Source organism: Xyrauchen texanus, chromosome 23 (assembly GCF_025860055.1).
Source record: "Xyrauchen texanus isolate HMW12.3.18 chromosome 23, RBS_HiC_50CHRs, whole genome shotgun sequence".
In the NCBI taxonomy this organism is placed as follows: Eukaryota; Metazoa; Chordata; class Actinopteri; order Cypriniformes; family Catostomidae; genus Xyrauchen; species Xyrauchen texanus.
Window position 1 is genome coordinate 7,208,772 of NC_068298.1, and position 27,586 is coordinate 7,236,357.

The window sequence follows — 27,586 nt, forward strand, 5'->3', positions numbered from 1 at the left end:
ACAATTTTGACATTATTTCACATAATTTATGTTTCATTCTAAAATCATTAGATTAATTACACATTTTTGTTTTTAATATTGACAGCTATAGCAAGAAATAAAATACTACTATAAACGGGTATATACTGTAATTTAATATATTATATTAATTAATCTTATTTGTAATAAATGAGGTTTGTATTGCACTATTCTCTGTAAAGCTGCTTTGAAATTTGTTTGTTTTGTTTTTAATATTTTACTGTAATATATATATATTATTTTTCATTTACTTTAATTTATAATGTTTCTCTTTGGGTTTATACATCTACAATTACTCCAGCATAAGAAAGATACACTGTCAACTTAATAAAAATGAATTATTTTCCAGTTAATATTTTAACAAATTATTTTGGCTTCAGTACAATATAAAATCCAATTATTTAATTTTGCAAACAAAAAATCGACATAATATCATGTTTACTGGTTTTATCACACAGGGGGTAGATAAAAATACAGATGATCATCATCAGGGATGGATTATGACTTGCAAAGGCCATAATAAAAAAAGGAGGGGGTTGGGGTGTTCGTTGTTCATGGCCAAAAGGGTTCAAGCGGGGGGATCACCAAACTAGATCACGCATCCCTCCAGTCAAGGGTAATCTGTCCCTGATCATCGTGATTCTACAATACAGCACAACTAAATTACAGTAATTTCTTGATCCTGTTCACTGTGATGTCACAGTACATGGTTGTGTTTTAAATGTAATAAATTGTAGAAAGATTTTTGTCAAACATACTGAGAAAGTCATACAACTAGTAGCAAGAAATTTACTGTAAACTCACACTAAAACATTTTTACAATTTAAGAAATTTAACAAAATATAATGGTTTGCATTTCTCTAAGAGTGTGTTATTTCTCCATAACATATTTTGACCACAAATATGGTCTTAAATGTCTTAAATATGGACACACAGTGCATATAGACTTTTACAGCAAAAATTTCAAATATACAACAAACAAGGCACCAAAACATGATGACAAACATCTCAAATAAGCTGGGCTGTGATTCACAAAAGCGTCATAAGCCTTAGTAGATTGTAGAAACCATTGGCGCCAATAGTCTCTACAATCAACTTAAGATTGCGATGCTTTTGGGAAACCCAGCCCTGGGCAGACAAGATATCAACATAATGGTAAAGGAGAAAAAAAAGAAGAATTAAAGAAAAGGGGCCCCGTTTTTATGAGGTTAATGAAGGTCATTGCACTAAGACTTTGAAAACCACATCTTTCATAATATTTCATAATATTACAAGTGTTGGAGCAATTCACCAATGATGATCAGTAACCTTAAAATCTGATTGACAGACTCATTTGGCAATGCGTCATACAATGGAGCATGAGTAAAGGCTATAAATATTTCTATGAAACCGTATTTTGCATTACTTTTTTAGTTTTTTTTATGTCTCTCTCTCTCTCTCTCTCTCTCTGAAGTGAACATTTTGAATTACTAACGAAGGCTTGGATGCATCATTTACCAGCAATGGCAGATTCTGATTGGTAGTGTAAGAAAGTAGTTCCATGCACAAATGCTCTTTTTATGACCGTTTTTCCTAATTTTTTTAAATGTCATTGAACTGTTGTATATAAGCAATATCACACTCGCAATCTTGCTATATGGCCCTATACCAGCACTGCTGTAATTACCTATGGCATCACAGCAGTGCTGATGTAGGGCCATATCGCAAGATTGTGAGTGTGATATTGCTTTATATATATAATTTAAAATAATATATTATAATATTTATAAAATTATAATCCAATTTTTTTTTATAAAATAATATATTAGGAAAAATAAAATTTATAAATATACTTTTAATATAAATATAAATATAATATACATTTATAATTATTTTATTTTATTCAAAATCATACAAATTATACAAAAAATAAAATGGAAATAAGGTACTTTAACAGTTAATAAAAATTATAAATGCAATAAACAATGTAAAATAAAATACAAAAACATAAAATAAATACAATAAACCTAATATATAATCATTTATTATATCAGCAAAATATATAATTATTTACTATAAAATCTCTCTCTCTCTCTATCTCTCTCTCTCTTGGGCATGAGATTAAAATAAGTTGTCCTTCCAAAACAACAGTGGGACAACAATCACTTGGGACAGGAAACTGTGCCACCCTTCCAGGTCCACTAGAGAGAGAGGTTGAGAGAGAAAGTGTTGAGCAGGGAGGGGTCGGGGTCCTTTCAATGGTGCTGGGAACCAGAGAGGAGAGAAAGCAGCGGAGGAGAGAAGAACAGAGCGGATAAGTGAGCTCAGGTTGCATACTTCAACAAAAGACCCCAAGTAACCTGAGAGAGAGAGAGGCATTCCTGCACCTGAAGTAAAGCAGCCTACGTGTTTAAAAGTATAAACCTGTAGCGAGCGAGAGAGAGAGTGTTTTGATTCCACAGGCAGAGGGTGCCCAAAACCACTGGCGACGGTTTGCCTCCTCTCTTGGTTTTTAAACGATGTGTGTGTGAAGTTAGTCTTGGCACTAAGTTTGTGCGGGATCCACTTACGCGTGTGTGTGTGTGTGTGTGTTTTAGGATAATGTGTCACTCTTCCGGAAGGGTTGTGAGGAGTTGGGTTTGAAGGGCTCTCAGCTGTTTGATCCTGGAGATTTGCAAGACACCTCCACACGCACCAACAAGTAAGATCAACCAATCTTCATTATTGTGTTTGTGTATGTCCATAAGTATGCATGCTTTGAAACACTGGATTTAAAACTTTTAAGTAATTTCTTCTGCAATGTTACTTGAATAGTGGATCTCTATGAATGTTCCCAGATGTTTTGGTTTTAAATAAAAAAATTAACTTGATTACATTTATGTAAGAGTTGATGAATATAATGTTGTCTCATTAAATCATAGATTTTACTGTATTGATCTGCATTTTTTATATATTCTATAACAATTGTAATCACTAATTATATGTTGATTGTTTCACAAAGACCACAATGAGATTGAAGTCCACATGAAATCAAAAAATCTAAAATCAAAATGTAAACATAACAACCGACTATTGTGTACTTGCAAACCTGTATGACTTGTATGATGCTTTTTTTGTTGTTGTTGTCTTTGTTGAAAAGGTCTTAGCCAATAGGATCAGATATTAAACAGAGCTGTGTTTGTCCACTGCATAGTCTGTAATCTCATATGTCCCGTTCAGAGTTCAAGAGTGTAGTTGTTTCTGTAGAGACTGAGCTCTTCTCATTGAGGGATAAGCCGTCAGGCATAAGGAGGTGTTTCTGAGAGACCAGAGTGAAACTACAGTGAATAATAGAGCTCAGCTTGCTTACAGGACTGGTTTGTCAAACTCAAAGGATAGACGAGTTAGGTAAAATTTAATTCCTCTCAACGTGAATGTGTTTGTTGGCCTGTGCACTCCACTCAGTGTTGCAAATCTGAATTAAAAGAGTGCCACAATTTAAAGTTGTTGTGATTTGTACTAAAGACCCCTTTAATCAGGTTCCCATTTTTGTATAACCACTTACAACATCTCTGGTAGAACTCTTCAAAAAAATGATTTAAAAGTATGGATGCACTATAAATCTGTGACTAAATCATGCCATGTCCACACTAAAATATTTTCGTCTGAAAACGTGATCGTTAATGGTATCCTTTTCCAAAGTGTGCACTGTGCAGTAATAGAGAGATTCTTCCAAATGTTTCCATTTTTGGTGGAGGAAAATTACATTCCAGTGTTGATGAGAGTGAAAGGTTGCAAAATCAGTCTATTTCGACAAGAACATTTTAGTGTGGACGTGGCCTTTGTATTGGTCAATATCAATGTTATTTCAGAGGATTGCATATTTGAAACAGATACATTAATACGTGGGGATTTTCTCTGGAATATAATCATTTAATACATCTTAAGTTGTGTAACCTCTTTTCGATGTGAACGTTTGACTCCAATGCAACACTTTTTTGTTCTGCTCAACACTCCAGCTCAGTAGGTGGTGTTTTTGCACCATAAGGTGGATAGCCAACCGCCAACAAACATCACACGAAGAAGAAGAAATACTTTTTTCCTGTGACAGTGAAATGGATCATGAAAAAACTTTTGATTAAATAGTACATAAATAAACAGCAATGGTGTTGATGTTGGAGTTGTTGTTGTGTTCAGTCCATGTTGTGTCCAACTCTGTTCCTGGAGGGCCACAGTCCAGCAGAGTTTAGCTCCAACCCTAATGAAACACACCTGAAGCAGCTAATCAAGGTCTTCAGGAGTGCTAGAAGATTCCAAGGAGGCATTTTGGAGCAGGGTTGGAACTAAACTCTGCAGGGCTGCGGCCCTCCAGGAACAGAGTTGGACTCCCTGGCATTGCCAGTGCTGTGTTGTTCGATACACAATGATATCATATTAGACAGATAGCTAGCTGCTAGCTAGTGGCTACCTAGTCTAATTACTGGTTTCCACGACAGCAGAACTATAATGTAGCTAATAGCCAGCTAATATTTCCTAACCAGCTGATTTCATGACTGTGATTCAGTTAGTTATTTGTGTTTAACTTTGCCAAACTGCTTGTGTTTCACCCTTATAAGGTGGCCCACTCCATGCATAATAAACAGCTTTTATTAGAATACTGATTATTGATATAACGATATATCAGGCAGGCAGATTAATTTACCGATATTTTGAGATTATCTGTATTGGCCGATAACTGTGCCTACATGGCCGATTAATGGACCCCTGGTCATATGATCTTAACATGTCAACCTCCATGAGGTGACTCACTCCATGAGTAATAAAACAGCTTTTATTAGAATACTGATTATTGATATAATGATATATCAGGCAGGCAGATTAATTTACAGATATTTTGAGATTATCTGTATTGGCCGATGACTGTGCCTACATGGCCGATTAATGGAAACCTGGTCATATGATCTTAACATGTCAACCCCCATGAGGTGACCCACCCCATCTACAATAATTTGATTAGATTAATAAAATAATTTTATTAGAATACCGATTAGTGATGGACCGATATATCGGGCAGGCCGATTAATCAACCGATATTTTGATGTTATCGCTATTGCCCGATAACTGTGCCTACATGGCAGATTAATGGACCTCTGTTAAGGTAGACTTCAAACTTATTTTTTCGCAATTAAGAACGAGGCTGTGAGGGATGCATGTACAGTCTGTTCACACGGTTGTGATGTTCAATATCTTTTGGTCGATCATTCAGGCAACTAAATGTTAAAAATACAGCAAGCCAAAAGAAATCCAGAAACACCAGAAAACATGAGTTATGATCATTAGATGTGATCTAGAACATTTCGATTGTACAACCCATTGATCAGACTCTAAGTAAGCCTTATTAGAAATTGCACAAAAAATATTATGTCGTCTGATTAAGATCTATAGAAGTGTTTATTCCACCTAGTGTCAGTTTCAGAATCTACAATAAAAGCTATGACAGCCTTGTCTAAGTATAGTGCACATTTTCTGTTTAAATATTTTTTTTTATATTGCATAAAATAAGTTTACATTTAAACCCAGCAATTTTGTGTACATCCAATTTTCTACCAATAGTCGGCTGTCAGCCATCCTGCTCTCTAGATATCGGCGTCAGCCAATAAAAAACCCATATGAGTTGACCACGGTGTCTTCATTTCATCTGAGTGTGCATGATTTTAAAGATATTCTAAATTAACATATATATGTTAAGTGTACCTTTAACTGGCTCTTTTGCTCATCTGAAATCGACATAAAATGTGCTTGTCTTTGTCTCTCACCTCTACTGTCCTGTCACTGTTCTCTCCAGTATATCTCACCTCTCTCATATCTCTCTGTCATCACACTTTCCACTGGAGCAGTGACAGATCTATAAAGTGAGCTCAGAAATGAAGTATGCAGAAATTCTGCTTGTTGATGGAAACAGTGAAAACTTTATGACAGGTAAAGGGAATGAGAGAATGAGAGGTCGACAGACAGGTGCTATCAGAGTGAATGATCTAATATGAATTGGAATCTGTCATGTGGTGAATATCTTAAAGCGAGAACTCCTAGAACAACAATCCATCCTCTGATTCTTCAGTCATGAAGGAAAGCAGAAACCACTGCTGCACTTGTTTATCAATCCTCTATTCATCTTTTCCTTTCTGTTTTTAGTCTCTCACTCAATCTTTTTTCATATCATTTTCTATTAATTGAAAGTTACAGAAGGGAAAATGAACTTGCAGAACAGTTGTACTGGACACATGAGTTAGAGGTCACATTAGGTTGTGTCACACAGGCCTTGTTTACACCTGGTTTTAAGATGCATTTCCGATGATCCAATCACAATTGATCACGTAAGGAGCAGTAGCATTTAAACCTGGCATAAATATCCCTCTCAAAGGAGTCTCCTGTGACCACTTGTGTTAGGATTTTGAGGGGAGGGTCTCTGATATCATGACTGCAAACAACACAGTCTTTGTTTTATATCTCCCAAATATACTTGCATTTAATCTAAGCACAAACATGATGCTTAAAGCTGAATTCTCTCTTATTTTTTTATTAAGTATTGGCCTATTTATGGCAGTTGAAAGACTGCCAAAAAAATAATGCCAAAGGTTTTCAGATGTTGTATGTGAGAGAGTGGGGAATATATTATATATTCTGCTATGAATATATAATACATTTATATATTTTTTCATATTGATTATTGATTATGTATTGATTGTTTTAAAATAGATTTTTATGTGTCTTGTATTTCTTGTTTTTATGTAAAGCACTTTGAATTACCATTGTGTATGAAATGTGCTATATAAACAAACTTGCCTTGCCTTGCCTATGACCTGAGGATGTATGTCTGTGCTGTGTTTCCACTCATTGTATCACACCTGTTCACTTCAATTGAATTGATTGATTGACATATACAGTACTTATATTCTCTCTCTGTCTCTTTCTCAGAGGTCCAGATAGTAACAAGAAGATAAAAAATGTAAGTAAATAGAGTACCATGTCTGCTCATATATGTAGTGATATTATCCCTTGGATTGTCCCTATACTAGTTTTTTTTAAAGCTGAAGTGTGAAATTTTAACATACAAATATTTTCCCTTGTTCAAGCTTGATATGCAGATATTAACTATAAAAAGCATTCAATTGTTAGGTTCTAGTTATGTTAAAAGTTTGGTACTTCAGTACCAAGTCAATACTAAAATAAAGATGTCACGATACCAGTGTTTCTGCAATGTAGTACCGAGCACCGGCTCAATCCGATAACAGTACGCAGTATGACTAATACATGACTAATACACGTCTTATATGAGCATGTGGTCTGTGAGTCCTTTTACACTGAAATGCACAATTAATCAAATTAAATTGTGACATTTCTTAGTGTGAATTTCTTAGAATTCCCAGTTGCTAGGGAGGGTAGAATCACATGGGGTAACCTCCTCGTGGTCGCTATAATGTGTGGTTCTCGCTCTCGGTGGGGCGTGTGGTGAGTTGTTCTTGGATGCCGTGGAGAATAGCGTGAAGCCTCCATACGTGCTAGGTTTCCGTGGTAACGAGACAACAAGCCACCTGATAAAATGCGCGGATTGACGATCTCAGATGCAGAGGCAGATGGGAGATTCGTCCTCCGCCACCCAGATTGAGTCTCTACGCCACCACGAGGACTTAGAGTGCATTGGGAATTGGGCATACCAAATTGGGGAGAAAAGGAGAGAAAAAAAAAGAATTACTTGATTAGACACTTTGATGATAAAAATGTAATTAAAATGTAAAACATGGAATTATGAAAAAATTAAATGGAAAACAGGATTCGTGAAAAAGTAAAACAGATTTCATTAGGGCCTACTTAAAAACACTTAAGCAATGCATACTTGATTGAGAAACACTTGAAGGAAATATGCATATCTTTTCATGTATTATTTATCTTGATTATTCACAAATTATCACACAAAGCGTTGGTTTTCCTAGCGTGAGAACACGTTCAATGAGGTGATCAGCTTTGCTTACAATCAAATATGTGTTGGAAAGAATAATCCTCTCATTGTTTCAGAAGGAAATGAGAAAAGGAGAAGTTTTATAGTCTTGAGTTAACCCTCTTTTAGAATAAATATGACAGGCCCATTTGGTTTACCTAGTCCTGACATCACTGAGCTAGCAGACAGAGAAAAGTACTGCATACAATAACAGGATACTGTTATTGTTCCATACAAAGGGGTCCAAAAGTCTGAATCTGGGATTCCAAATGTAATTTAAACTTGGAAAGAAACAAAGATTTGGGATTTTGAAACATTTAAAATGTAATCGGAAGAGAAAATATTTAAGATTCTGCTCTATTTCTAGGTCACTAATCAAATAAGTACATTTGTGAAATTTACTAAGTTACGGTCCAATCCTGACCTTTCCTTGCTTCCTTTGAAGAACACAAGATTGGAACATTCTCAAATCATACTGGATAACATGGATCATCAGATCTTGCACAAACTTGTGTAGACTATAATCGGCAAAAGGACAATCTTCTGTTGCTCCTCTCTAATTTAGAAACTAACATCATGTTACAATCGATTTGGTTCCTCCAGGTTTTAATCACAATCTACTGGCTGGGCCGAGCGGCCAACAGCAGCGCCACATACAACGGGCCCACCCTGGACCTGCACGAGTTTGAAGGGCTGCTGTCACAGATGAGAAAGGTAAAGATAAATCAAAACCTCATATTCTAACTGCCCCCATCTACACACTCTGCAGCTTAGATATGAACTTGATGGATCAGATTGTAGATGGATTGTTTCTATACACACAAACAGAGCACTCGATGAAGCAGTCACACTTACAATTTTTGCCAGGCATATAAAAACAAGACAAAAAAATCTCTTAATGATTTACACTGAAGGGAGTGCCTGCAATGTATACCATTAGGCAACCACCAGAACACCTTAACAACTACTTAGAAAGAATTTTAAAATGCACTGACATTTTCTCCTAGAACTTTTGTACTGTATAAAGCACGATGATTGTATGATTTTTGCAAGAGGTATCAGTTTAACAGGGTTCTAACTGTTTTCATGGGCTGAGTCTATGGTGTCCCGTCTTTGGAACAACACCCCACCTCTCCCCATCCATCTTGGGGTTGTTGTTAGAAGTGACTGTTTATCGTTGTTTCAGATGGGTTAGGATCACTGGACTCAACCAGGGCTGAGATCTTTTGTTGGTCTCCAGAGAATACAATGATCTCACACACTTCTGTTGGCCAAATAACAGTGTCTCTGTGTGAAATATTTTCTCTCAGATGTGCCCTGTTTTTTAACATTTCTACCTCACAAGGACTTGAAATGATAATACCCTGCCTAGAGCAGTGGTTTTCAACTGGTTTTGCTCTAGGACCTAGATTGGATACATTGGATGACTGTACGACAGTACATTGGATACAGTGTTGACCCAACACAGTTCCAAAATAAGTAATGTCCTTAAAACCATTCATTGGAATGTAAGGGAGGGGGTGTTGGGGTGTGGCTTGAACTTCAATTGTTTTGGTCGCATTCTAGTAGCGACCCTGCTGGTAAAAGTGTGATTTACCAATCTAAAACATGGAACAAACACTGGACCAAATATTGTATTAGTTTTAGCCTTATTTCCAAGTGACTGAAGAAATTTCACCAAAAAATATGTACAAACTGTAGAATAACAAAAAATATGGAAGTGTTTACTACTCCCTTTTAAAAGTTGATAAGTCTATATATTTTGTAATCCTAACTATGCACGATTATACGGTCAGTGGCATTTTATTATTTGCATTTAGCTTTGTTTTTCCCATGCTGTTAGTAGCCCTGAACAGACCTACAAACCATTTTTGGGTCTTCAACCACCAGTTGGGAACCACTACTCTAGAGAACTTGGCGTTTGTTCTACAAAAGTGGAGAGACCATGTCGAACGGCAGCTAAATGGACGTGGTCAAAAAGAGGGTGATGTCACTGGGCAGCAATTTATTTTTCCATCATGTCGTGTGTCCTTTGTATGAAAAGCATTTTCCCATCTGGTCAGATGGTCACAAACTGACTGATCTCGGTTCAGTCCTAGAGTCAGTGCAGAGCTGCAGGATGTTAATGAAAGGCTTGTGTTTTGGGCAAAGCTAATTGAGAAAGAGCTAGCTGGTGCTCTTGACCTGAGCTCTGTTATTTCTTTAATCAGAAAACTGCTTTTTATTTCCCATTTCCTGCCAATCACAGCGATGAGGTCATTCTGTATAAACAGCTGCTCACCTCATTTCCTCTTCCAGTTCCTCTGTCATACCTCGTCTATTCCAGTTTTCCCTAATTCTCTCCAAGGTTAGGTCCAGGGGAGGAACTAGAGGTGGGGATTTTTTTGATTGACTCTTTTAAATCCAGTCACCAAAAAGACTTGCACACTGATTCATTTAGTGACTCTTTCTGTCAGTTAAATCATTACACCAGTAAGTGGTGTAATTTTTTCAATACATTAAGTTATTAATCACTGAAACAAGTCTTACTATCCTTTATTAAAATGTGTTCATCTACAAATCAACTAGAAGAGTCGAGAAATGGTGTTTACGCAGCATTGGTGTTTTCCCAACAAATGTCAACAAAGCAAATACTTCATTTGTTCCTCCATTGTGTCAGTTTTTGGGTGTGGGCTTATAAATAAATAAATTATGAGTTTGACCTTTTGCCATTTTAATTGGGTATGGTCATCTGTACCCAGCTATTCACATTTACAAATTGGAATAATTTTTCACAGGAGAGAAAACTGCTCATCAAAATCTTTCATGGCTCATTCTAAAACACCAAGTCATTCACGACTGAAACACCGCTAGCAGGAAATTGAGTTTGTGAGTGAACTTTGATTATATGTGTGTTTTTCAGGAGGCAGAGGAGTGGGACAGCCCGAAGCATAGCATCAGGGACAGTGGTTATATAGACTCCTGGGAGTCCGAGCGCAGTGACTCGTTCTCTCCGCCAAGACACGCTCGAGACGACTCGTTCGACAGCCTGGACTCCATCGGCTCCCGTTCCCGCCATACCCCCTCGCCTGACGGCCTGCTCGCCTGTGGCTACAGTGATGGTGAGCGCCACACGCACATTAAAGTTTACTTGAAATCAAAATTGACCCCTTTACACCTTATTAACACACATTCCTGTTCTTTTTGTAAACTATTCATCAGTGCACATTAACCTAATGAAGAAAATAGCAAATGTGTGAGATTACACTTAAAAACTAGATAGGTAAGGTTTGTCAAGACAAAGTCTTGTCTAAAAGTTAGTTTTAAAAAGTAAAAGGATGGATGGATGTATGGCAGACAGACAGACAGACAGACAGACAGACAGACAGACAGATAGATAGATAGATAGATAGATAGATAGATAGATAGATAGATAGATAGATAGATAGATAGATGGATGGATGGATGGATGGCAGATGGATGGACAGACAGACGGATAGATAGATAGATAGATAGATAGACAGACAGACAGACAGACAGATAGATGGATGGATGGTGGACAGACGGATGGACAGACAGACAGATAGATAGATAGATAGACAGACAGACAGACAGATAGATGGATGGATGGCAGACAGACAGATGCATGGATGGATGGATGGATGGAGACAGATGGACAGATGGACAGACGGATAGATGGATGGATAGATTGATAGATAGATATATGGATGGATAGATGGATGGATGATGGATGGATAGATATATGGATGGATGGATGGATGGATGGATAGATATATGGATGGATGGATGGATGGATGGATGGATAGATATATGGATGGATGGATGGATGTAAGACGTGTTACGTCTTATATTGAAAAACCCTTAACCAAGTCTGTAGAATAACAGTATGAAAAAAATTATAAATAATAATAAAGTAATCATTATGTTAAGTATAGAGTAATGTTTAATCAGGAAGCCTCAAATCCTAATACTTAATGATTTTAGACCAGTTGTGCCTTTAGCCAAATATGTGGAATAAATTGATTTAATCAACATGTTATTTTGGCCTCAGTTCCCTAAGATAGTCCAGATTTATCTAAATGATAGCATATGCATGGCAAAAATTCATTTAAAGACCAGTCTCTGTATTCTAAAGTAAATTCTACTCAAAATGTGTAATGCCTTATTCATATGTGCAATTTGCCATGGGTGATATTGTGCTGGTTTGATTGAGTTGGCAAGGCACATTGCACAGATATGACATCATGTGGACATGATCCATGTGGTTTCAGTGGCACTGTAGCTTAACCCAGTCCTCAACCAGTTTTTCTATTGAGATGAGTGTTGGTATGGGTTGCAGACTTCCTATGAGATAGAATCTAGTGAGAGAGATCCCAAAAGAAGATGTTAGGCAGAATGTTAGCCTCAGTCACAGTCACTTTAATTGTATGGTACACAGATTAAATTAAAGTGAATGGTAACTAAGACCAACATTCTGCCTAACATCTCCTGTTCTGTTCCACGGAAGAAAGAAATCATACAGGTGTGGCACAACATCAGGGTGAGTAAATGATGACAGCATTTTCATTTGAACTATCCTTTTAAAAGTTTTGTAGACAAATGTAAATTGTGCTTAAATGCTTTTTTTGTTCGGTAATACCACACCATTTTGTGTAGTTCTTCTAAAGCATTCTTTGGATTTTAGGAAGTTGCATTGCAGAACACAATGATTGCTGTGTCTTTGATTCTTTTCCATTTGATGAGTAACATACACACAGCATATACATGTTTAAAAAGTTTTACAAAATAGGTTAACTTTGAAAATATTCAATGAATGTGTGACAGAACTGTAAATGGTTCTGCAGGATATTTATGTGAGGATTTAAAGTACACATGGAGATGTAATTATATTTGGCACTATATAAAGGTATTTTATAATGTTACTCTTCTCATAAGTTTATTTCAAGTTAATATACCAAAAGCAGTTAACGGTTTTAACAAGACGTGTGTAAAACTTTATTGCTTTCGTTAACAATATACATAGCATGGGAATGAAGCCTTTTGGTCAAAATTCTGTAGTTTATCAGCCATATTGGAGATTAAGAGGAAACTGTGGGAAGGCAGGCTGTTTTTCGCACATGGTTCAGTTGCTTCACACGAATCTGAGTTAAATTCCACCCTTTCTCTTTTCACATCATATTTGAGTGCTAGCGGCGGTTGTTTACCATGCTATAGGCAACAACTCAGGCGGCAAAAATTGATTTTGATGTGTGAATGCAAACCCTTGACTCTCTTGCTATGCTAATTAGCCAACTGGAACCAAGTAAATTGAATCCCCAAAGAATCACTACAGACGAGATCTCACTACAGATGTGATTGTGCTCTAGGAGGATATAAAAGAGACTGTTGCCAACTTTCCTGCCTTATGTGTTTATCACTGATGTCAGAAGTTAACGTTTGAGTGGCGTGGCATGCATCATCAATCATCATCATGCATGATGTGTGTTTAACCTTGGCCACGGAGGCTGACAGACAGACAGACAGACAGACAGACAGACAGACAGACAGACAGACAGGGTGACATGTGGAGAGCACCTTGCCTAGGAATGTGAACGTGGATGGAAGATGAGGAGAAGTTCAGCGTTAGGTCACTGTTGATCCAGGTGCTGCTGAAAACTGCTCTGTAAAAGAACTCTGATGCTGCTCAGTTTGAAAGCAAGAGGTGAACTCAATAGAAGTAGCACATTTATTTATTTCTCATAAAAAGTGCTTTGAGTTTGTAAAACTATGGTATATGCCTCTATATAAGCCACAATTTAGTGTGATTTTTTGACTACACAATTCCTGGAAAAGAACTACACCACCCATGAATCTTTAAAAGAGCTATCGACTGAGCAGAGAATTCACTGTTGCCACGGAAACAAAATTGGTGCAATAGTGGCCCACTCCCATGACGATGCACTGCTAATGACAAAATTGAGATGTATTGCCTGTACTCTCAAACTACTTATATTTTGGTATAGATAAATATTTTGTAATAAACTGTTTATTGTATATTTTGTTTACAATGACTATATAGTATATTATAATCATTGACTATAAGTCAATTGTTTATATTTTGTACCATCAAATCTGATTCAATTACGTAATTTGCAGTGCTTAATGGGATTGCAGTTTAACTCATTAATGTCTTGCTGCTTCATCTTTTTCTTCTTTTCAATTTTTATTTGTTTTTTTGCTTCAAATCAAAGTTCAAAATGTGATTCATGTCAAAGCTGGTTGGTTAATTCCCTATGAAAACATTGAATGGATGAAATACTTCCAGAAAAGCTGGTGAAAAAGTGAGCAGTCACTGTTGATCTCTTTTCCATAAAGACTAGAACAGTTATTCCATTTGAAGTTTTGTCAAAATTCAATGTTGTGCATCAGTCCTCCCAAATGCAGCCACTGGTTGTGCTTGTTTAAGCAAATGGGGTTTTAAATAGCTGTTTGTCTGTACTCCAGGGTGCTTGAGATATTGTTTTGATTGGCAGAGATTGGGCCGTCATAATTTCGGTCAGACATATCGATTTTGGCTTGTATTTGTATGCAATTCATAATACTCATAGGCACCAAACAAAAAAGGACCTTGATGGATTTGTATTTTTTCAAACTGGGGTTTCTCAAAATGTTCCCAGACTTAAAAACAATAGTTCAGTCAAAGTTCAGATTCAACCCATTTTATTTATCACTGAAATGTCCAGCAATGTACATTATATTAGTTTTTACCACTTCTGTATTACGTAACTAAAAGGTTATTACAAACTAGAGAAAATGTGAGTTTTGCCCTTTGATATGTCAAGGGTCCATCCTTCAGTGTAAGTCTGTGGTATTTTTGTGCCCATTATAGCTTCCACCAGGTTCAATTTAAATCTGTTCTCTTGAAAACATAAGCACAGGAGGAGGGAAGAATATGTCTTTTTTTTATAGTTTTATTATCTTCCCTGAAGTCCACTGATAATGTTAGTGAATCTTTTTTTTCGCCACAACAGTCATCATTTAGTAATATATTATAATTTTCCACCCTCTTTCTGGCCCTCTGTCTGAACGCTCGGTTTTGGCCTCAGCTCCTCCTTTAAACGTCAGTGTAAACATACACTGTTTTGATTGGCTAACATTGTGCAGCTCCTCAAATTCGGCAGAGAATGAACAACCCCACAATATTAAAAAACTTAATTTCAGGTTTTAAAAAATACACATCCAACACATTGCATCTATATATATTAAACTGTTCACACACACACCCTGTCTACACCGGACTTGAGTGGCACATCGCGCCAAAGCAATAGAACCCATTATATTCAAAGGTCAGTTGCAGCGCATTACACAAACAGTAAATAGGTGTCCCGTTAATTTGTGCTGGTGCTACTACTGCCAACAACACAAATAAATGGCTTAGAGAGTTTGTGTAGACATGACCGGTGTAAACATCCTCAAGCCATTGTGTCGTGTCGTGTCAACAGACGCACCCAGTGTAGACAAGGTGTCAGCACCATGAACTATCAAACAGTCATGACATTTGAAATATTCATGAATGGAACTGTTTACTTACGTTTTTATGACTGGTTCACAAGCAATCCACGCTGATATCAGTCGACAAAACATTATATCCGCAATGTAATACGCTAAAGACAAATCCACATGACGCACATTCATAGTCCAAAGCATTCTGAAGATGCACACATCCAGTTTCCAGTATAATCCTGCACTGAGGTGCACATTGCTGGAAACACATAAAAATGGTCAAAGACATCCATCTAGTGTGTTTACATACACCAACAATTAAAAATAGCACAGTTGGGTGAAAGAACAGTTTATGCGCAAAACAACAAGAAGCAGAGCAGTAGGCCTATATCCTGCTCTCTCACTCTCTCTTTACGAACTGACCCCCCAGTGGGCGGGGCCAAGGGTGCGATGATGTAAAGTAGGCATTTCTGTTTTTGCTGTAGAGGCATGAATTAATGAGTACCTTTTGTGACATCACTAATATACGGATGCAGATGAGGCAATTTGGCAGCTTGGTTTCAATAAATACTTGTACATTGGGGTTTAAGTTTTAAGTTCTGAAATGTACAGTTTGATTTTATTGTAGAAAAACCTCTTTATATGTCAAAATATCAAGGAAAATTTGATTCCTCATGACATGACCCCTTTAAGACAATTGCAAAACCACTCTAAAAAAAACACTAATTGTAACATCGCAGGCCACGGCAGCGACTCGGAAAGCGAAGCCCCCCAGAGAAAGATGCCGGATGTGCGTAAGGATGACATGCTGGTGCGACGAACCTCCTGCAATGAGCCACGGACTGCCGTTCCTTTCAACCAGTACCTGCCCAACAAGAGCAACCAGAGTTCATTTATGCCAACGCCAGCACGACACCCGTGTGCCGACAGAGAGGACAACCGCAAGAGCTGGAGTAATGCAACCTCACCTGTCGGAGGAGAGAGACCCTTCAGGTAAATCAATTTTGTCACTCTGGTGAGTTCATAAAAGGATTGATTTTCCATTTAGTGTTTATTGAAGGTAAGATTGTTATTAAGGGCTCAAAGATATGTTTTGAGTTAGACAGAACTGTAATTTTCCATTTCGGACCAGTGCTTACGTGTCATATACGTGTGTCCTTATGACTTGCAAACTTACATGAGGTTTTGTCAAAATTGTGATCTATCTATCTGTCTGTCTGTCTGTCTGTCTGTCTGTCTGTCTGTCTATCTTATGATATTTTTTTATATTATATATATTCTAGCTGTAAAATTTCCACCTATTACTGCAAATTAAAAACATAAATTATCTGTTTATATTATTTATATATAAATTATTATAATACTATGATGATGTGTATATATTTACAGTATACTATACTGTATATACTCTATATAATTTATATATTAACAATGTATATATTTATATATGTTTTTATTGAATTCTTAAATTACATTTAAATTATTTTTTGGAGAAATCAATAAAAAATAGAATTATTTCTTTAGTGTTTATTTCAGCAGAAAACCGATGCAAGACCTACAATGAGCCACGTAAAATTTTGGTAGAGTAGTGAGATTCTATGATACTGGGTTGGCTATTTTTTATAGTTGACAGTATACAATAGTGTATACAGTTTACTGTGCAGTAAGCAACGCGTCTGTGTTCCATTCCGAACATTGCCTCTGTAGATATTTGCCAAATTGTAAGCACACATAATGTAATCTTTGTTTTCCTTTTTATCTTCCCTTCCTACTGTGACATAACACTTCCCTTTCCATTTCCCCTTCCTGCATTTCCCTTCCATCATGTGTTTCTGTCTTTCGTGTCATTGTCTTGCTCATGTATGTTGTTTTTGGGGGTGTGTCACTGTTGTTGTGTGCTGTAGTGGGAGTGACTCCATTTCATCAGAAGAGTCCCATCAGAAGTGTGTGGTAACAGGAAATGGCGTTCACTATATAGACTTGGAACCAGTAGATACTGATACTCACCCTAAAAAGTCTATAGTGCTTCCTCAAAATGAGCTTCCATCCAATGACCCTGAAGCAAATTATCCACAACTCAGTGACCCTCAGATTAGTTCCCCTTCTTTTTCCAAAAACCACCTCCACCCTTCTGTACCACCCCACCCTCAAGAGCAGAGCCACTCAGACTGTAAGAAGATGGAGGAGGAGGAGGAGATGGAGAGAGATGGACAGGTCACGGTTAACCAAACCTCTCAAAACATCAGAGATTTCCTTCAGAGCGACGTAGAGATGTTCCATAATCAGACTGCTGGAAATTATGCCAGGTGCCCAGACTTCCCATCCACTATGCCAACATACAAAACAGCCACACCACCCCGATTTCACACTGGACTATGATGCACTATAAACAGGTTTTTAGATTGCAATGTAGATTGCATAGCATTTTAAAGTGTGTAATCAGATTATTTTTTATGAATTGCATTACACAGTCCTATTGATTACATTACCTACAGTATCAGCCAATGACCATAACTAGTGTGTAATTTACTGATTATGCTCCTAAATTAAAAAAAGGACTGATAGATTATCATTGTCTTCCATCTTGAGTAGCATAGTGTTTTTCGTGACACTGTAAGCACATTTGTTTTACACTGGAAGTCGCTGCATGTGTGTACGGGGCTTTAAGCTGCGTTCACACTGGCAGAGACAAAAAAACCTCATCTCATTCATTTTCAATGAGAGCTGGCGACTTCCGACAACAAGAGCGACGGCGCCCGTTGGCGACCGGATGTGGGCTCGTCCAGCGACGCAACAAAGTTGCGACCTAACCGCCAGCCACTGGCGACATGCAGCGACAAAGTAGCTGGCAGTGTGAACGCAGCTTTAGACATGTCATTTGAAATCAGTTCAAGATAACCGACGAATCGTGCACAGTAAGACCAGGGATGTGTATTAAGAAAGTAAATAGTGTACATTTTTATGTTACTTTTTGGCTGGTATTACCAAGGTCACTTAAGTTTCAAATGGCAGGTTCTGGTGATGTTTTTAGAAGGGGAATTAGTCCTCCCAAAGTGCCCCCCAAAATAACTGCACAACTGAAAATCCACTTCCACAATCCAATCAGTTCCCAATTGATAAAATTAAGTCCCGTCCTATTTTTTTTTTACTTGAAATATGTAAAAAGTCCTTTTTTATATTAAGATAACAGTAGTTTTTATAGCAATCTGGTGGGAACCTGCTACCATGTTGACTGTTTGACAAAAAATGTAGCTTCTTTTGATGTCTCTTTCTCAAGCGTTCTTGTTGCTGTGTCTAAACACCAGTGTTTGAGTCTATCCTCCTCAGAGGATTCCTGTATTGTTTTTGGGATCAGAACTGAAGATCAGAGAAAAAAGAACATGCACATTTATGTTCTTTTTCTTTTATGTTTGGAGTTGTTCTAGGAAATCAGGGTCTTGAAGGACCAATTTTGGCACATTTGCCTGACTCTGACTGTCAGGTGCAACAAAAGCTAGACAAGTTTGGGTTCCAGTCCCACACCAGGCCTCTGCTGTTTGTAATGTTTGGGGTTGATGTAGGTCAGTGTGAATGAGCTTCAATGACACACCAAGGAATGCCTTTGGATCTGGTAGCTCAGATTTGCATGGCAGGCTGAGACAGGGTGGTCCTGACTGTGTTTATTTCATAAAGAGCTTTTGCTGATAATCGTCTGGCTCTAATGGGATATCGTTTATTTAATATTTAAAATGCAGTATTTTAAAGAATTTTTGTTCCTCAAAAATGTTGATGCATCAAGAATCATTTTGGAATCAGATTGTGTCTCCCCGAATCAAAATCGAATCGTGAGGTGTCTAAAGACTCCCACCCATACATCAACACAAACACACACACGTGTATACAATATTGAGGAAAGACTTTAAATGCTGCATTGAGTACATTCCATTTGTGTGTGTTTATGAAAATAGTCGCTTACACAGGCACACAAGGAACAGGCGACCCACCCAGAGGAAGATGGGGAATGTACAGATTTCCTGTGTTCAGCCATGAACTGGCCTGATCTGAGCTTGGCTTGGCACTGTCAGGAATGAGTTAGAACATCGAAGCTCTTCAGAAGGTGGACAAAATAATAGAAACACCATATGAAATACTTTGAGGTTACCAAGTCACCATTACACATGTAGCTTCAAAGGTGAGGCATGTTCGGTTCAGTACAATTAACAGTCAACTAAGGCAAGCATCACATTTACTATTGCTCATACTTAGGGTAAGGAATTGAACAAACCCATATGCACAAACACCATTGATGCTTATGGGAAAGAACTGGATCATTTGTAATCTGGAAGAATGGTGCAGTTTTTTTTTCCCAGATACTCTTCAGGGGACTTGAATGACATCATTTCAAACAGGTTTGAATGCATTTTGAAGCCAAATGATGACACTACTACTACAGTACTTTATATCAGTATATTTCATGGTGCTTCTGTTATTTTGCCTACCCACTGGACATTATATGGAGGTTACACAATCAGAAACAATTCAAAAGTTTGGAGGAATATATTGGTCGGACACTTTCTATTCTATTTCTATTTTATTCTGTTCAATTGGATCACAAATGTATCCACAGCGATGTGTGTTCAAAGTACTCACTATTGGACAATGTGTGTTCTCTGGAATTCAAACCCATGACCATGGCATTGCTAGTGTTATGCTTTACCCAATGAGCTACAGGAATATTACAGTGCATGATGGAAATAAGTCCATGTTGCATAATGAAATAAGTACTTCCAGTAATGTGAACTGTTTCGAGCCAATTTGGTCAGGGTTCTTACCATCATGAAAAACCTGAAAATATCTGGGAATTTTCAAATGGTTATTTTCAAATGATTAAAATAATAAAAAAGTAATGGGAATTTCTATAATAAATGTACATTTTCTTGTTATATCTCTAAAATTGTTTCTAAAAAATCCTAATGTGGGAACGCTGTATAGTAACAATTTTTTAAGTATTTATACAATTTTGTAGGAGAGGACTGTCATCTTGCTTTATAGACGGTTATATTTGATGCTATAAATGTTGTTTTCTGTTATGTATCTTGATAATGAACAAAACCAGTCTAGCCTATTTTAAAGCACCAAGAGATGTTCTGATAGCTAAACTGGGTTTGGCTATTAGGAGTGGATAAAACAGATCTTTGTATATATGAAAGCTTGGACTTCATGACTGTAGTGATACTGTCTCCGAAATCACAGATTATTGATCTCTAGATCATTTCAGGATGCTTTGTAAACATCTAGTTTGTGTGGCTGCACCAAAACCAAATACACTGTAGATATTTCACATCAATGGGCTGTTTTCTGTTGAAAATAGCTGTTAAAATTGAGAATATTCTCTGATTTGAAGTATATTTTATTAAACAGGGCAGAGAAAAGGCTTGAAAGGTCAACAATGGCTGTATTCTTGAAAGTATTTTTGTAACATGATCTGTAAAGGTTAGTCTACATGCTTTCACACCACGGAATGAATCAAAACCAGATTTGGTGCCAATTTAAACAACATTTTACACAATTCAAGGGTAAAGGAAACAAGATTTCAACAGAAACTGAGCATTCGTGAGACGATGAGAGTGGCAGAGATTCACTGGAGACACTGGTGTTTGAATTTCTCGACATTGCTTTGTCAGGTGTATGTTTGTGTTGGCATCACAGAGGTTGGCTTTTGATGGTGCCAGTGCTGCTTGGTGTTTGGCATTAATGATATGAGAGTGGGTTAGACTGTTTGCCAGTTGATGGACTTTAATGAGCCCGTGTGTGAGAGTTCCTAGGCTTTTATAAACACTGTATTCTCACGTCTGATTGTTTTAATCATGATGTAACATTACAGGTCAAGCACTAATTACATAAAAACATTCACTTTGAGGCAGATCTGACTGTGGTGAAGGGATAATATTTTTTGTTCTTAGCTAGAGAAAGTAGAGAGGAAACAGCAGGAATTTCGGTCCCAACCCTGTTCTTACACACCCACTTTAATTATTGGAGTTTTTGCTGATAGATGAATTGTATATCTATGTGTGAGCTTGAAGAAAATTATTTTTCAATGGCTTCAGTAGGGTTAAAAGTCACTTGTCTATGCAATAGATTCTAAATGTATTATATATATATATAAAACAAATAGGGGAATATGTTTTTCCGTTTATAGGTAGGTGCAAAGGTGACAGTTCAGTGGAATAGATGAAATGGAGTGAAGTTAATAATAAATAAGAAATCATATGATGATAAAATGCCTGTTGCATCACCATTTTTGGTTTTCCTAAGGGAGAATTCACTTTAAAAAACACAAACTTAAGGCCAAGCCATGCATGTCCTCAGATCTTTATCATTATTGTTTTGTGTCTTTGCCAACCAATCAGGCCATGACTGTCGGTATCTTTAACGATCATAACACTAACAAAACATTCTTAAAAGTCAACATGAAATCAAAATTTACTTGCTAAACACAAATATTTACTTGCTAAACACACATGGTGTTTTTGTGCAAGATTCATTAGTGCATGTTATTCCAAAGAACAAAAATGTATGTTGTTGGAATCTTTCATCACATTTTAACTCCATGTGTAATGCTCCATGTGAGGCTGCACAAACTATTGGTAAATGTTAACCAATAACCATATAGCTATAGGCTATTGCTGTAGGTAATGGAGCTTTTTACTCATATTTAACACATTTATTTAAAAGTACATTTACATTTATGCATTTGGCAGATGCTTTTATCCAAAGCGACTTACAGTGCACTTATTACAGGGACAATCCCCATGGAGCAACCTGGAGTTAAGTGTCTTTCTCAGAGACACAATGGTGGTGGCTGTGGGGATCAAACCAGCAACCTTCTGATTACCAGTTATGTGCTTTAGCCCACTATGCCACAACCACTCCATAAAAGTATATTTCACCCAAAAATTTGAAGCTCAATGCAAAAGCACATCAAGGCAACATAAAAGTAATCCATATGCCTCCAGTGGTTTAATCCAAGTCTTCAGAAGCAATATGATAGGTGTAGGTGAGAAACTCAATATCAATATTTGACTCCTTTTTTACTCTGAATTTCCACTTTCACATTCTTCTACTTTGTTTTTGGCGATTCACATTATTTGCACATATTGCACAGAATTTGTAGTAAAAAAGAACTTGAATATTGACCTGTTTCTCACCCACACCTATCATGTCACTTCAGAAGACATGGATTTAACAACTAGAGTCTTATGGATTACTTTTAGGCTGCTTTATGTGTAGCTTTTGTAGTTTCAGAAAGGTCTGGTCACCATTCACTTGCATTGTGAGGAACAACAGAGCTTAAATTTCAGAGCTAAAAAACTTAATTTGTGTTCAGCAGAAGAAAGAAAATCATACATATCAGAGATGCATGAGGGTGAGTAAATGATGAGAGAATTTTCATTTTTGGGTGAACTGTTCTTTTAATGCCAGTTAACGTATGGTAGGCCAACAGTGGAGCACTCTTGCAGATTTGTTTAGATTCATTTAGAAAGAATGTGCTGAAAAAGTCTTTTAGAATGTGAAAAGGCTTCAACTTTATACAATATCCCTTCACAAATACAGTTAGAGTCCAACTTAAGCTTTTGTTTGGTTTTCAGTGGAGACTCTCAGCTCTATTTCTGTTTCCTTTGGTCTCTTCTGCTGGACGGATTTGCAGCAAACTCGAGACATATTAACATTTATGAGGAATACTCTGGGCTTTACAATTGGTTTGTTTTTTGGGTGGCCTGTATTTTCAGTGTCTGTGTGTTTCTTGTGGTGAGACCGCAGGCTACTTTCACTGACACACATCTCAGTGCTTTAAAGAGCTCAAACCATTTGTTGTTGGCTAGATCTATTTCTATTTGGTCTTGATCCACTTCTTTAAGAATCTTAATGACCATGTGATAAGTGAATGGAGATTTGATATGGTTAATGTGATACAGGTTATGCACCATGGCATGGATTTAATAGAGGTACATTGAAATTGTAATACTGCTTTCTGGTGCCCTCTTTTGTCCATGCATGCATGTTATAACATATGAATTGTAGCTTCATCAGGGCTGCCAGAGTACACACAAATATTGAACATGTATGTGCGATTCTTCATTAACTGTTAAAACAGCTTAGAAAATGTCTAAGACACTTATGAGACTTGTGTTCAAAATCATGGTTCTACACTTTACCATTATGCTTCCATACATTTCAGAGCTTAATAACATTTAACACAGACAGCACTGTGGTGTTTCGGTGACACCAAAGACATGACATGGCAATTTTTGTTTACTGAGAAAGACCACATTGCCATTTTAGCTAATATAGAGAGAATTTGGATACACAGAATATCAACATTTACCTTTTTCCCCTTAAAACAGTTTACTGTATACTTTGCATCGAAAGTGAATAGAGAATACAATACAAATGTTATAACACACATGCATAGATGTATTTAACATGTAACAACAGTTATTAAATCCATCAGGTGCTTTTAATTTCTCTTCAAGCTGAAAATAGCTCTAAAATAAATCAGGCATTGAATCTTCAGTCAAAATTTGAAAGAAGAATGCTATTTATTACTTTATTAATTTGTTGATCTACTTCAAAAGTTAGATCGGTTGACATTAAAAGCTAATATAAAAGATATTAAATTCAATGTTTCATTATTTGTATTTATTGATAACATATAGACATTGGTTATATTCTGTTTTTATTTGATGTATTTCTAATCTTAAAATATGTCATCAAATTATGCACATATTCATCAATGCTTTGATTTTTTGATTTTGTGTTTTTATTTATATAATTTTAAATTCAATTTGTGGGATTGCTTGGACATGGTACTTATCGGATAAAAATCATATCCTCTATATTCTCAATTACATCCATTCAGTAAGCTTTCTTTTTTAATTTTGAAATCATTGCTGATCATTGCTGACCCATAAATCATTGTGTCTGTGCTCTTTTGTCTCGCTTGTTGTAGATTCAGCCGCTCATCTAGTGTTTTTGACGATCCTGAGTAAGTGATGCTAATCTGTCTGAAACACACTTGGGCGGATGCATTTTCACACTCACAGTGCTTAATGTATGCATGCAGCCAGCTGTACATTCAACACTTGGTTTTGGTACCAAAAACTACTTTGCAATGTGGCTGTATTGCTTACAATGTAACCTCATTGTCCTCAATCTGTATTTATGTAAAAAGTGAATATTCGCTTGTATTGGTCTACTAATGGGACCTTTTAATACTCATGTTTACTAAAGCACTTACTGTATGTCTAAATTAGGAGGTTTTACTGAATATGCTACATTCTCTTAATGGAACCTCTGCATTTTCTGCATACGTATTGAAAATGTATTCGTTTTTCCTTTTGAAATGTAAATTTGGAAGTCATCTCAGAAAGACTTTTTTTTATTCTTCTTACCTTTTTCTGTGGATGCATGGCTTATGAGCTGCACAACCTGCCTATTTACAAATGCGCACAATAGCGGTGGTTATTTACTGGTTGCTGAATAATTTCCCTTGCCTTTCCAAAGTTGACTATGGTAATTACATTTTATAAATCAGTGAACCTAAGGCAGTAAATTAGTGAATTCCTGCTCTCTCTATTACAGGAGTGTGAGTATGTTTGACGTGAGGAGTGATGAAGAATCCATGTTGCCACCACACTGTCAAGTTCGACATGAGCTGATGCACAACCAGTACAACAGGCAGAAAGAGGAAGAAGACCATTGGCAGGATGTACGTGTTTTCATTACCTGTACTGTTTGATGTCAGCCCTGATAATGTTTGTTGTGCTGGTGTGACATAGCCAATATACTGTTATTTCAGGATCTGGCCAAGTGGAAGAGTCGAAGGAGGAGTGTGTCTCAGGACCTGATCAAGAAAGAGGAGGAGAGGAAGATGGTGGCGAGATTATTGAGTGGAGATGAAGGATCACAGAGAAGGAAGAGCATCAAGACATACAGAGAGATAGTAGAGGAAAAGTATGTCCATCTTTTTTCAAAGCCATGTCTAGGGAACAAAATATCTTAAAGATTTTGGGGTGGGCTCTTTTCACTTGGGCAAGTAAGCAACCAGCTAGAACACCCTAGCAACCACCTAACATCACGCTAGCAACCGCCCAGTACACCCTAGCAACTATTTTGCAACATAGCCATTTTGCAATGCCTTAGCATCCACATAGAAACACCTTAACAACAACCCAGTACACCTAGCAAAGCCCTAGAAAGCACCCAGAACACCCTAGCAACCACATAGCAATCCCCATGTAACCATCTAATTATCTTGCAATGCCTTAGCGCCCTTCTAGATAAACCCCAGCAAGCACCCATTACAACCTAACAACCATCTAGCAATGCCCTAGTAAGCACCCGGAACACTCTAGCATCCATATAGCAACACCCTAGCAACCACCCAGTACACCCTAGCAACTATTTTGCAACATAGTCATTTTGCAATGCCTTAGCATCCACATATCAACAGCTTAACAACCACCCAGTACACCTAGCAAAGCCCTAGCAAGCACCCAGAACACCCTAGCAACCACATAGCAATCCCCATGTAACCATCTAATTATCTTGCAATACCTTAGCGGCCTTCTAGATAAACCCCAGCAAGCACTCAGTACAACCTAACAACCATCTAGCAATGCCCTAGCAAGCACCCAGAACACCCTAGCATCCATATAGCAACGCCCAAGCAACCACCCAGTACACCCCAGCATTATGGCTGCGAGATTTGCACGTGCAAACACCACTTATGTTTCTCTGAATATTAAAAAATAATCAGGTTTTATATTGAGCACATAACTTGATGTGTCATATACGCATTCAAACGTTTACTTCCTTCAAATTTTTTTAATACTAAATCAATTTTTTTAAATTAATATTTGTATACTCCTTGGCATTATTATTGACTAATGCAGTAATGATACCTGATGTCTGTGTATCTGTATGTAAACATAACGTGTATATGAACATAAAGTGGGATGTGTTGCATATTTAATCATTAATTGCAGTACTGCCTGCCAGCTAAGCTTGGAATACATATGGTTCTATTATAATTGCAAATTGAGGAATTTATTTTATTTTATTTTTATTAAAAAATATCCCAGAATATTTCACTTCAAGCATAACAAGTCTCATTTTCGCTTTTATTTCTCTCTCTCCACTAGGGAGCGTCGCGAGCGAGAGCTGCATGAAGCGTATCTGAACGCCCGAACGCCAGAGGAAGCTGCAGCTGTGCTACAACGCTATGCCCAGCGCTTCACCATCAGCGAGGCCGTTCTAGAGCGCCTCAAACTCCCCAAGCTACTTGAGAGGAGTGTGTCGTCCAACCCCACCTGTCTCGACTCCCTCCCCACCTCTATAGACATCTCCGCTTTCAGCTCTACATCGAACCCGCTGCAGTACCTGCGGCAGCAGTCACTCCCCGTTCCCAAGTTCACATCCATGGTTGAGGCTCGGGTGACGGGATACAATTTAGAGCAGGGAATCATGAGCGATACAGAGGGCATTTCAGGTCCAGTTCGCTCACACGTGACAGCATCCTCACTGGATCCAAAACAGAATAGACAGAGCAGAAGTGGCAACAATGGAAAAAGGACAGCAAAGGTACAAACAAATATCATGTTCACAACTGTCTTAAATATTATTATAATCTCAAAAGTGAATGTTTCATCCCCGTTTCTCCCCAATTTGGAATGCCCAATTCCCACTACTTAGTAGATCTTTCATAGTGCTGTGGTTACTCACCTCAATCCGCATGGTGGAGGACAAGTCTCATTTGCCTCAGCTTCTGAGACCGTCAATCCGTGCATCTTATCACATTGCTTGTTGTGCATGACACCGGAGACTCACAGCATGTGGAGGCTCATGCTACTCTCCACGACACACACACAACTTACCTCGTGCCCCTTTGAGAGTGAGAACCACTAATTGTGACCACGAGGAGGTTACCCCATGTGTCTCTACCCTCCCTAGCAACCGGGCCAATTTGGATGCTTAAGAGACCTTAGGAGACCTGGCTGGAGTCACTCAGCACACCCTGGATTCGAACTTGCGACTCCAGGTGTGGTAGTCGGCATCAATACATGCTGAGATACCCAGGCCCTTTGTAAAAGG

The 27,586-nt window shown here is 37.5% G+C and overlaps 1 protein-coding gene across 5 annotated transcripts in view; it reads left to right on the top strand.

Annotated features, from left to right (window-relative positions):
- The window catches only part of LOC127663168 (LIM and calponin homology domains-containing protein 1-like), a 109,472-nt gene that overhangs the window by 59,891 nt on the left and 21,995 nt on the right, over positions 1 to 27,586 (top strand). For 2 of the 5 annotated variants that reach the window (XM_052154652.1, XM_052154653.1), the window contains exons 4-12: positions 2,595 to 2,698; positions 6,952 to 6,982; positions 8,576 to 8,686; positions 10,875 to 11,073; positions 16,195 to 16,447; positions 17,359 to 17,760; positions 25,076 to 25,202; positions 25,293 to 25,447; positions 26,638 to 27,076. In XM_052154652.1, coding sequence (XP_052010612.1) covers positions 2,595 to 2,698; positions 6,952 to 6,982; positions 8,576 to 8,686; positions 10,875 to 11,073; positions 16,195 to 16,447; positions 17,359 to 17,760; positions 25,076 to 25,202; positions 25,293 to 25,447; positions 26,638 to 27,076 — 1,821 coding nt within the window. Of the gene's footprint in view, positions 1 to 2,594; positions 2,699 to 6,951; positions 6,983 to 8,575; positions 8,687 to 10,874; positions 11,074 to 16,194; positions 16,448 to 17,358; positions 17,761 to 24,443; positions 24,480 to 25,075; positions 25,203 to 25,292; positions 25,448 to 26,637; positions 27,077 to 27,586 lie in introns of all 5 variants that reach the window. The other 3 variants (XM_052154655.1, XM_052154657.1, XM_052154656.1) reach the window with 2 other exon arrangements.